At 43.4% G+C, this 12,520-nt stretch overlaps 1 protein-coding gene across 4 annotated transcripts in view; it reads right to left on the reverse strand.

Annotated features, from left to right (window-relative positions):
- Positions 1 to 12,520, reverse strand: part of Slc41a2 (solute carrier family 41 member 2) — a 104,074-nt gene that overhangs the window by 60,159 nt on the left and 31,395 nt on the right. For all 4 annotated transcript variants that reach the window (XM_021174397.3, XM_029482529.2, XM_029482530.2 and 1 more), the window contains 3 exons: positions 11,074 to 11,145; positions 9,226 to 9,370; positions 5,010 to 5,156 (listed from right to left, as the gene is read on the reverse strand). In XM_021174397.3, the coding sequence (XP_021030056.1) occupies positions 5,010 to 5,156; positions 9,226 to 9,370; positions 11,074 to 11,145 (364 nt within the window). The remainder of the gene's footprint in view (positions 1 to 5,009; positions 5,157 to 9,225; positions 9,371 to 11,073; positions 11,146 to 12,520) is intronic.

Genomic DNA, 12,520 nt, shown 5'->3' on the forward strand with positions numbered 1-12,520 from the left:
GTGAAAACGTTCCCTTGATAAGCTCCAACTCTGCTTTGGAAAGAAATCCGGAAACAAGAAAATGGAAACAGCCGGGCGGTGGTGGCGCATGCCTTTAATCCCAGCACTTGGGAGGCAGAGGCAGGTGGATTTCTGAGTTCGAGGCCAGCCTGGTCTACAAAGTGAGTTCCAGGACAGCCAGAGCTATACAGAGAAATCCTGTCTCGAAAAAAACAAAAAAAACAAACAAAAAAAAAAGAAAATGGAAACAGCAGCAACAGCTGTGTTGTTACTCCAGTTGCTGGCTCGGTGATAGATTCTGATAGCTTCCAAGATTATTGTACAGGTAACCAGTGCCCTGTGAATGAATACAAGCCTTTGCACTTCCCCAGCAAAGAGCACCTTAGTCCTATGAACCAGAGCTCACACTACAACAGCTCCTCTTCTCTATCCACCCGAACAGTTCCTGCCATTTCTACTTTTCTAGAGTGATGCTACTCTCCAGTGTTCTTTACTGAGGCAAGATGCCCGACACAACTCCTCTAATCCTGAGTACACCTCCTGCAAAGGGTGCTTTGTTACAGCCAATCATATCACTGGACAGTCACCATGCCAAAATCTTTGGAGGGCCACTCAAATAAATTCTGATCATATGAACGAAATCATTTTCCAAAGGAATAATGTACTGTATAAAACAGTATTTATTCAACATCTAATATGTATACGGCACCAAGGGGACTACAAAGAAATTAAAGTTAAAAATTTTTAAAGCCCACAGTATCAAGAAGTTTGTGTTTTTAAACACAAAGATATAGCCACAGGCAGTACTCTAGTTATTGTCCAGCCCACTGACTTCCTGCAGTGAACTATCAGTTTAAAAACAGAGGGAGAGGAAAGTGAGTATTTAGGCAAAATAATCCCTATAGTCACTGACCAAACACACAGAAAGTCATGAACGGAGCCTCAACAAAATGCCATGACTAAGTGGGTAAGCTGGGACAGACATCTAAATGGGTGGGCAGGTGGGTTTGTTGACAGACTCTCATTATGAAGCAAGGATGGCCTACAGCTTGCCATGTACTGGATTCAAATTCACGATCCTCTTGCCTCAGCTCTCTTCAAGTTACAGACAGACGCACACCACCTCTAGCTCAGGTAAGTCTTTACTGGCATAAAGGAATGACCTGAGTTTTGTGTACTGGTTCACATTCTGAAACCTTTACCCATCTATTAGTTCTAAAACTAACTGGTGAAATCTTCAGGGTTTTTGTTGTTGTTGTTGTTTTTCTTCTTTTAACAGACACAGGAGCATGTCACCTACAGACAGCTGTAACTAGCTCTTGCTCTTCAGTTTGGATGCCTTTCATCCCTTTTTCCATCTACTTGTGTGTACTACCAGTTTGATGCTGAGCGGGCGTGGAAGGAATGGGCGCTCTTCCCCGGCACCATCACACAGGCAATGCTTCATGGTTTTAACTCTGCTTGCTCTTATTTTACTGAGAGTGCATCAGCTCTGCCCATCAGTGCCACTGGCCCATAGCTTCCTCAGGGCCTCTGGCTTTGATATCAGGCTGAGAGGCCGACCTCATAAGACACGCCCGGGCGAATTCTCTCGGAACGCTTCACGGAAGCTTTTGTTGTCTGGGGTATTAATTGTTTAATGTGCATTTGTGTGTACTTAACCTGAGTTGTTGAGACAGGGTCTCACTCTGGAGCCCAGACTGGCTCCACACTTGTGGTAATCCTCTTTTCTCTTTAATTACTATTCCAGTGTATTTGCTGCGTGTCTAGTCAGGTCTCTGTGGGTACATGTTTACAGAGATGCACCCATCCCTGGAGTCTGAGTTTTTGGCACATAATCCCTGTGGTCCTCTCCATTCTACAGCACCCATTACGATGCCGGTGCTTGCTTTTCTGGTCTGACATCAAGTCTTTTCTCTTCTTAGTCTAGCTGCGGTTTTGTCAATTTTCTTCAAGAAAAACCAAGCCCTCATTTTGCTGATTTGTTCTGCAGCTTTCCTACTTGGTTCCTTACTTTACTCCTCCTCTTAACCCTGGGCTCAGTTTGCTCTTTGTCAGTTCCCTGCTGTGTGGCAGTCAGCTGCCTGCCATTTTTGTTAATACAGGTGTTTATAACTATGAGTGTCTGTCTTCCTCCCTAGGCCTGCCCATGCTCCATCCAGGGCATTATGGAGCCGGTCTCTAGACTCATCTGTCTTACGATGTTTCCACGTTGAGATCTCTGACCCACTGACTGTGGGAGGCATACTGTTGAATTTGCATACAGTTATCTTCCTTCCACTTTCCAGTCTCACACCATCACAGTGACCCAAGGCAGAACATGATGTCTGCTTCCTAAATGTGTTAGCTTTTGTCTCCTAGCTAGACATGGGGTGTACTCTAGAAAGTGCTCTACTCCCACAAGAAAAAAATACCTCATGAAGCTGTTGACTGGAACACTTTGTAGACTATCAGGCTCCTGTGGACCAGTGCGCAGGTCAAGTCCAGCGTCTCTTCACTGGGCCTCCATCCGGATGACTTACCTACCTACTGTGGAAAGGGGGTGCTGGAGCCCCCACTGTTCTTGTATTGTTCCCCCTCTTCCCTTCCAGCCAGTTATTAACTTTTACATATTTTGCAGCACTGACATTGGGTACACACAGATTTACAACTGCTGCATCCTCTTGGTGAATTGATCCGGGAAACCTTTCCTGTGTCCAGTTCTTCGAGCAGCATAGTTGGTAGCCTCTGAGCCATGTAGCATGGAGTCTCTACAGCCAGAACTTACAGCTACCAAAAAGACCCTCCTTTCCCCTCTAAGCATTGCCCAGTGCTTCCAGAGTAGTTCAGAAATTAAAGTTTGCTTTCGAGGACCTGACTTCTCAACAAGATGAATGGGATCTTAAAAATTAAATGTGCCTACTTCTAATCTTTGTATTCAGAATGAAAATCCTGAGCTTCTGAGGCCCCCTAGTGCTCAGGATGCAGCCGCTTTGGCAACCCAAATGCAAACAACGCTTCAGAACACCTGTAAACTGTTAAATTAATTGTGGAATTAACCGGTAGCCCATTTAAAAAGGAAATCCCTCGGGGGCGTCAATTACACAGATGAAATGAAAAGGATCCGGAACACTGCGAATTGAATGAAGGTAAGCCGACTTTCAGGAGGCAAATAAAGGCTTGGAATATCTTAAACGGCATTTAACAGCATTGCTGTCTAAGGTTATGGAACACTGCATTCACTCCTCACTCACGCCAAGCATTGCTGCTGCAGCACAGTCCAAGGTGTTGGGTTCAAGCCTCAACTCCTCAAAGCAAACAAAGTGATGTCAGATGTACTGGTTCCCACCCATGATGCCAGTGCACAGAAAGCTGATGAAGGATGAGTTTGAGAGAGGCAGCCTCAGATACACAGTGAGGCCCTACCAAGACCCCATCTTAGTGTGGCACCACAGAACACTCAAAATAGTGAAAGCTTTAAACAATGACACGTTATTGTTTGGTTTTGGACTCCGGGCCAAGGGACTGAGGTGCATATTTTACATGTCAAAGCAGACCTGGCCTCCAGGTTTTCCCAGCATCCCTCATCCCTACCTGATACACCCAGTCCCCAACCCTGAACTTTCCAGTCCAGAGGCTAGATTGCCCTTCTCCCAGAGGCTCTTCCCAATATAATCCATGTATGTTGGGTTCACCATTCCCCTCCTCCTCCTCCTCCTCCTCCTCTTCCTCCTCTTCCTCCTCTTCTTCCTTCTCCTTTTCCTCTTCCTCCTCTACCTCCTTATTCACCTCCTCCTTCTCCTTTCTCTGCACGGTGCCCTTTCTCTCTGTCCCCCAACCCATGGTGACTTGCTCCTTGGGGCCAGTGAATTCACCTGAGAGCAGCTTCCCAATAAACCTGAATTTAATCTAATCTAATCTGTCTTGAACTGGCTCTTTTCACTGGCAAAGAAATAACCTATCAATTATGGTGACATCATTCATTTATTTAATCTGCATGGATGTTTTAACTGCAAGTATGTGTGTATACCACCTGCATGCCTGATACACAAGGAGGCCAGAAGAGGCCACCAGATCATCATCAGATTCAACTGGAATTACAGTTATTTGTGAGCCGCCATGTGTGCTGAGATTACAGGCTTGTAGTATCATGCCCAGTTAATCTGTGGCAGGCAAGTATATCCTCTTAATGGTGTTGGGAGAAACCCTTCATCCTCTTGTGTATTCCTTTTCTCTTAGGGCTCCTCAAAGCAGGAGAAACTTCTCTACCTTCAACATTAGTCAAAGAGCACTGAGCACCCTGTTTAGGCTCTTACAGCTTCCTTCTGATGACAGGGTCTCACATTCTGGTCTCAAAATCACAATGCTCCTGCCTCAAATACTAGGATTACAAGTGTGTGCCTCCATGCCTGCCTAGACAATCTCCCTTCTCCTGTGAAAAAATAACCATTGGTAAATTAAAACACACAATCATACACACACACACACACACAACACACACAGACACACACACACAACACACACACACACAACACACACACACACAAAACACACACAGAGTAACAAAACAGCAGAGGGTAACTCCTAACTGGCTATCCAACTAGAAGAAAGCACAGAGATTATGGAGTACGACAGGCTTGAATAATGCTGGGCAGCATATATAACTCCCATGGTCCTCTGTTTTCTCAATGAAGTTACCAAGGATACCTAGGTGTTGCAACCAAATACTTGGGAGGTGAAATTTGAAGGCAAGCCTTGTCTGAGGCTGCATGACAGAGGCTGCCTCAAGAAAGAAAAGCAGGGGATGGGGCAGAAAGGAAAAAGATTACAGAAATAAACCTTACCTCAGAGTTCTGAACTCAGTAAGAGAAAAAACCATACATGAGAACCACAGCACATAAAAACATACAGGCTACAGTGTTTGAAATCAATTTTACCCCTAGTTCTAACAGATGAAGGTCACCATGGGTTCATGACATTTTACATTTCTCTTAAAGACTCTGAATAATGCCATGTTCAGTTTCACTTACCAAGACAGGAGTACAAACCCTGACTTATCCAAGCTAGTATGGCGAGAGTTATTAGATCACCAAAACTAGCAGCAATGGGTGTGGCCACGTTGTCAGGGTTGATGCCTGTCTTCTTGGAGCCAACGATAACACCAACCATTATTATTCCTAGGAGAAAGAACACTTGTTACTTTTGAAGCTGACTTGGAAAAAATCCATTCCCCAAATGCTGAAATACACAGCATGGATGAACAGCACATTGGTTTCAGTTAGAATGTTCGAATAAACTGATTGAGGAAACAAAACACTTTGGCAAAATGCTCTTCCACAAACTATAAAAGATCACAGAACATACTGATTCAGTGTTGCATTGACTGTAAAATTAAAACTTGAATTTCTAATTTAATGAGGTATATGCTTTAAATGTAATACATAATACATATATACATATATATGTGTGTGTGTGTGTATCAAACCAAAGATTTTAATTTTAACCCTTGAAGTGTGAAAATGTTAAAAAGAGAATAGTCCTATTTCTGTGCACAGTAAAAAAAAAATGCCATATATGGTAACTAAAATTGCTTCTTCTTATTGTCCAAAACAAAGTATAAGGAAGCAAGACATAATTAATTACAATTTGAACTCTAGGGTTCAGAACAGAGGATACAAGACACTCTTGGGAGATAATTTGGTCAGTGAGTAAGAGCACTGGTTCTTACAGGGGACCTGGGTTGAATTCTCTGCACCCACCTGACACTCTGGTGCACAGGCATATGTACAAGCAAAATATGGATTCATATACAGTAAATAAAAACCAAAAGGGAGAAAGAAAAGAAGGGGGAGTGGTGGGGGATGGAGAAATGGCCCAGTGGTTAAGAGCACTATTCTTCCACTGGTCCTGAGTTCAATTCCTGTCAACCACATGGTGCCTCACAACCATCTGCAATGGGATCTGATGCGCTCTTCTGGTGTGTCTGAGGACAGCAACAATGTCATATACATAAATCTTTTTTTTAAAAAAAAAGGGAAAATGGCAAGAATATGTTTGTTTGTTTGTTTGTTTGTTTGTTTGTTTGTTTGTTTAAAAAGTAATAGTCTTTGGGGCTGGAGAGATGGTTCAGTCATTAAATGCACTGACTGTTCTTGCAGAAGACCCAAGTCTGGTTTCCAGTACCCATGTGGTGACTTACAACAATATGTAACTCAAGTTTCTGGGGCTACACCTTCTTTTGGTCTCCAAGGGCACCAGGCCTGAACATATTGCACACACACACACACATGTAGGCAAAACATTCATACTCATAAAGTAAGAATAACTAAATCTTTTTTAAAAACTAAATAAAGAGGAAGGGGGTGCTGGTATATGTCTTTCATGCAAGAATTTGGGAGGGAAAGGCAGAAGCCAGTGACTATCTATGACTTCAAGGCCAGCCAGTTCCAGGCTAGCTGAGGACATTTGACAAGACCTTATAAACAAAAACAAATAAACAAAAAGTTTAAAAGATACTGTTTTTCTTTTTGAGACAGGATCTCACTATGTAGCTTTTACATGTCCTGGGACTTGCTATGTCGACCAGGCTGACCTTGAACTCACAAAGACCTGCATGCCTCTCCCTCTTGGTGCTGGGATTGAAGGCGTCAAGTACCATACCCAGTTTACAAAGTACTCTCTGGCTCAAGTTCCTGTCTCTCAGCCAGTGACAGATGAAATGGGACTGAGTGCTTACACTGTCAGATCCTTATTTTCTTGAATCATACAAATGAAAAAAGAGTGTAACACTTATGTCCATAACCAAGAGCATAAGAAAAGAAGAAAAAGGAAAGAACATCATACAAAGAAATGGAAAGTGTGTAGCTCACACGGTACTGTATATCAGTCTGGAGCAGAAGCATTGTGGGAAGGGATTAGCAGCATCTCACCACACCTTCAGAGTACCCGTGGCTGTAAACATTTTATTCTGGCATGCTAGCTTTATGGGTAATAAGCCCAAGGTCTAGGGAATAGGGCTTAAAATCTTGCCAGAGGCCACACAGTTTACGATTCTGCTCTAGTACCCAGCACCGTAGCTCATAAAGCCAAACCTGCAAGCAGCAGAATTTGTGTCTTGCACCAAGCGATGCTCACATCTTATACACCAGGAGGTTTTCATCATCAGAGCTACTCTTTCCATAGTGCATTTGAAAAGGGAAGGAAAATGTTTGCATAGCCGTCCGAGATCCTACAGAAACCTTTCTCCAGATCAGCACCTTTAGAGCCCTACATACAGATGCTCCTGGGCTACACCATGTCCATCCTGGGAACCGCACACACAGCCCAGTGGACAGCTGGGAGTCGGAGAACCGAGCTGTAATTTGACTGTACTGCTGATAAGGAGGTGAAGCTTCCTCACCTATGAAGTGAAGTTTACAGTACCCGCTTTACACATATTAAAATGGCTAAGATATCAAGTGACCATATAAAGTGAGTAAAGCCAGATAAAGTGAGGAACATAAAAATTTCACTTAAAAATTTGAGCTTTGAAAACTGTAGATATTTCACACTTGATATATTGAAAATTTTTAAGTAGCACTTTCTAAATGAAACAAAGTCAGAATGAGGTATTATTATTATTATTTTAATGCAGCAAGATCTATCCAGGCATGGGTCATGCCTTTGATCACAAACAACTGGGAGGCAGAGGTAGGGGCATCTTTGTGAGTTTGAGGCCATCCTGTTCTACATAGCGAGTTCCAGGACAACCAGGGCTACATAGAGAGACTCCTGTCTCAAAAACAAAAACAAAAACATAACAAAACAAACCCACAACTAACAAAAAAAATTAGTAAAAACTAAGCTTCAATGATTATATTCTGTAACATACATGGAGCCTAATATAGTGCTCATATTGATAAATACAAAAGATAATCCTATAAATTCTAATGCAGTTAATGTTTATTTGGGGGATGTGGTATTTGAGACAGGGTTTCTCTGTGTAGCCCTGGCTGTCCTGGAACTCGATTTGTAGATCAGGCTGCCCTCAAACTCAGAGATCCACCCCTCTCTGACTGCCAAGCGCTAGGATCAAAGGCATGTGCCACCACCACCCAGCTCAGTTAATTCTTTTAACTCCTGTTTTTTAAATATATAACCCAAAATATGCTACCTTAAACATAAGTACAAGGTTATGTTTATAGTGCCGCAGAAACGTAAAGTTTGGGTTTTTAGTTTGTTTTTTGTTTTTTATGTGTATACTTGTGTGGCTGAGTGACCGAGTACACACGTGAGTGCAGATGCCCTCTGATGCTCTTGGTGTCGCATCCATCCTTCACTCTGGGCTGGAGTCACAGGCAATTGTGAGCTGCCTTCACCCTGGGCTGTAGTCACAGGCAATTGTGAGCTGCCTTCACCCTGGGCTGTAGTCACAGGCAATTGTGAGCTGCCTTCACCCTGGGCTGTAGTCACAGGCAATTGTGAGCTGCCTTCACCCTGGCTGTAGTCACAGGCAATTGTGAGCTGCCTTCACCCTGGGCTGTAGTCACAGGCAATTGTGAGCTGCCTTCACCCTGGGCTGTAGTCACAGGCAATTGTGAGCTGCCTTCACCCTGGGCTGTAGTCACAGGCAATTGTGAGCTGCCTCATTTAGGTTCTGGGAACTGAACTAAGTTCCTCTAGCAGCATGGAAGTACCCTCAACCAAACATTTAAATGAGGGATTGCTTTTGAAACTAAGAATCCCTGGAATGCTTGTGACAAGCCAGAAAGTCCCCTGTGTGACTTCCAGGAAAGCATTTCTTAACTCTTAAAGTGCAGTATTCTTATTGAAAACTGAGTCAGAACATCTACCTATGGCCAAGGGGCCGAGCTCAAAAAGCCTGTCCTCCACTGTGTTTGTAAATAATGAAACAAACAAAATAAATCAGGTGGTGGTGCACGCCTTTAATCCCAGTACTCAGGAGGCAGAAGGTGGCAGACCTCTGTGAGGCTGAGGCTAGCCTGGTCTACAGAGCTAGTTCCAGCACAGCCAGGGCTGTATACAAAGAACTCAAGTAGATGGATGGATGGATGGATGGGTGGATGGATAGGTAGATAGGTAGATGAGACAGAGGAATAGATTTGAACTAAGGCTCTTTAAAGTTTATGTGGAAATGTTCTGCCATTTTCATCATGAACAAATATTTTAAAAGCTGCCATCATGGGAAATCAATCCTTTTATTGAAATGTCAAGAACTGCCAAGCCGACCTTCACAGATCCCCTTACCCTGCAGTAGAGATGCGATGAAGGCCGTTGCCACACTGCTGGAGCACAGAAGGATGGAATGGCTGAGGTAATACTTCCCTTCTGGAATCCAGCCCAGTATGATGGCTGCCACAGCTGCTAAAAAGCCAACCACTGTGGCCTGAACCTAAAAACATTTTTGTAAAATCCAGATTAGTAATTTTTAAAACATTAAACTATCATTAGTTAATCATTACATTCAAGATCATTAGGGTGCTGGGTATGGTTTTACTGAACTGCTTTCATTTTGAAGAGGCTCCTGGATTTTAGTTTTATTACCACTTAAGACAGTGGGTTTTCCAAATGCCCTGACCTGTGTCAACAGGCATGGAATGAGGGGTCACTTCTTTTTTGTTTTGTTTTTGAGATAGAGTCTCTCTGTGTAGTCCTGGATGGTCTGGAACTCACCATGTAGACAGAGCTGAACTCAAACTCTCACAGATGTACCTCCTGATGTGGGTGCTGAGCACCAAACTCCAGCACTCATAGGGAGCAGAGAGTGCTCTCACCTGCTGAGCCATCTCTCCAGCCCCTCCAAGCCTGTCCTTAAGTACTCTATATCCAGCTCCTCACAAGTGTCGCTGGTGCGCTTCAGGGAGAAGATAACTTCCCCTAGTTCAGCCCTCAGCCCCCATCTTCTCTTCTTCCCTTTCTCAGTGGTAACTGCTCCGACCTGACCTCGCTAGAGGGTATCTGCTGTTTCCTGTTCATCACGTGTCCTTGGGGGAGTAAACCAAACATGTTGGCAACCAGAGTCAGCAAATTCCTAGCCATCTCTGGCAACCATCCTAACCCAGTTACAGGAAAGAGTGGCAAGGGAGGGACTGCCAGAAGCTGGCATGGGGACTGTTACAATGACCTGTGTGGATCGCCCAGGACAGGTTCGTGTTCACAGCTTAAGACTGTTCAGTGCTTAAATCCATATATTCTCAACTTTTTAGCTTGTTATAGTGCCCTATTTATCTATAAATATTTGGAAGGTCTTGGTTTTGTTTTGCTGTTGTTACAGGGAACATTTTGTACGCTAGGCAAGTAGTCTCCATCTGATGTACATCCCTGTTCGTAAATGTTCTTACCACCCCTGCTTAGATTTCTACAAGGTCAAGCTGAAATGTTCTTAGAGTTTTCTAAGGATTAGGAAGGGGAGAAGGGGCTTATTGGAAGAGGTGTGTCACTGGGAGAGGACTTTGAAGTTTCAAAAGCCTTTACCAGGCCCAGGCTCTGAGTCTCTGTCTTTCTCTCTGTCTCTTGTCTCTATCTGTATGTCTCTGTCTGTTTCTTTCTCTCCCTTCCCCCACCTCTGTGTTTGTGTGTGTATGTCTGTCTTCCTCTCTCTCTCTTTCTTTCTCTCTCTTTCTCTCTGTCTGTCTGTGTGTCTGTCTGTCACTGCATGCTGCTGATCATGATATAACGCTCTCAACTACTGCTCAAGCACCATGCCTGTCTGCTTCCAGTCATAATACCAGACTCTAAACTGTAAGCGAGCCCCCAGTTAAACATATTCTGTTAAAAGAGTTGGTCATGGTGTCTTTTCACAGCAACGGAACAGTAATTAAGGCAGTACTTAAACAACAAAGTCTTAAATAGTATAAGTATCAGTACAAAGGCTAGCTCTATTGCAGTTATAGGGTTTTTCCATGTCTTTCAGTATTTGTATACTTTTTTTACATTTGGAAGAAAATAATCAGTTTCTAGAAATAAAATAACTTTCAAAGGTCCTGGGTATCAATCAATTGATTCCATTAGCTTTTGGGGGTACTGAGTTAGACTTTGATGTCTTGAATGGTAGGCTTCACATCCAAGCTCTGTGAATAAGCACCCACCACTTACCTGTTTTAAAGCCAAGTTGCCAATGATTAGATTCCACTTCTCAATGGGTGAGTCCATCTTCCCAACATTTACCTGTGAAGAGGATATACTTTTATGATCCGCTCTGCTGTCTGCTTCATTTAAACAGAACCCAAAGTACACAACACATCTCTAGTAATACTCCTGCTGTGTGCAGCCTGTGCTCAGAACAAGTCCCAGCTCACCATCGGCCTGCTGCGTGACACCCCGCTTGGTCAAGATGGGGAAATAGGTTCTTAGGTGACAAGTTAGTCATCCACCTGCTGGAGGACAGTGCCACCTGTCATCCTCACGCCAAGTTTGCTATACTGAGGCCCAATAGAAAGAGTGGTAGACAAACCCAGAGACTATTGCATATGCCAGCAAGATTTTGATGAAGGGATCCTGGTATGGCTGTCTCGTATGAGGCTATGCCAGTGCCTGGCAAATAAAGAAGTGGATGCTCACAGTCATCAATAAGACAGAACACAGGGCCTCCAATGGAGAAGCTAGAGGAAGCACCAAAGGAGCTGAAGCGGTCTGCAACCCTATAGGTGGAACAACAATATGAACTAACCAGTACCCCCCAGAGCTTGTGTCTCTAGCTGCATATGTAGCAGAAGATGGTCTAGTCGGCCATCACTGGGAAGAGAGGCCCCTTGGTATTGCAAACTTTATATGCCCTAATACAGGGGAACACCAGGGCCAAGAAGTGGGAGTGGGTGGGTAGGGGAGCAGGGTGGGGGGAGGGTATAGGGAACTTTCAGGATAGCATTTGAAATTTGAAATGTATATAAAGAAAATATCTAATTAAAAAATGTGCTAAAGAAAAAAAGAAAGAAAGAAAGAAAGAAAGAAAGAAAGAAAGAAAGAAAGAAAGAAAGAAAGAGTGAGTTGTGAGCTGTTGGCACATAATTCCCTGGCATAAAATTAACATAACCAAAGAGTTACTGCCAGAGAGTAGGATATAAACAAATCATTCACATTTGAGTCGTGAGTGTGACTCTTAGCAGTAAGAGCTCAGTAGGTTCACAGACTCCATTGCATACCTCCAATTATCAAAACATACATACAGCTTTCTGGTAAATGGAGGGATACTTTCCAAAATAAGATTAGGACTCACATACTCTTCTGCTCTGCAATACAGATAATTCTCTTTCTCAACTACTTGGATTAAAAAATAAAAATCACCCAAATGTGCCAAGTTTTTCTAACGTCGTAATTTGAAAAGCAATGGACAATCATTAGCAAGACACACATGCACGAAATTTATAAATCTAGTACATTGAGTTAGACTTTGCTTATTCTTCATCTTCTCATGGGAGACTTTCAACTGTTATAAAAACATCTGCGGCCTGCAATACGGCTTAGTGGTGAAGGCGCTCACTGTTCAAGACTGGCAACCTGAGTTTGATTCCTGGAAGTCACACAGTGGAGAAGGAAACAGCTC

The sequence above is a fragment of the Mus caroli genome, unplaced genomic scaffold, assembly GCF_978045245.1.
Source record: "Mus caroli unplaced genomic scaffold, Mus_caroli_1 scaffold_9, whole genome shotgun sequence".
NCBI classification, from domain to species: Eukaryota; Metazoa; Chordata; class Mammalia; order Rodentia; family Muridae; genus Mus; species Mus caroli.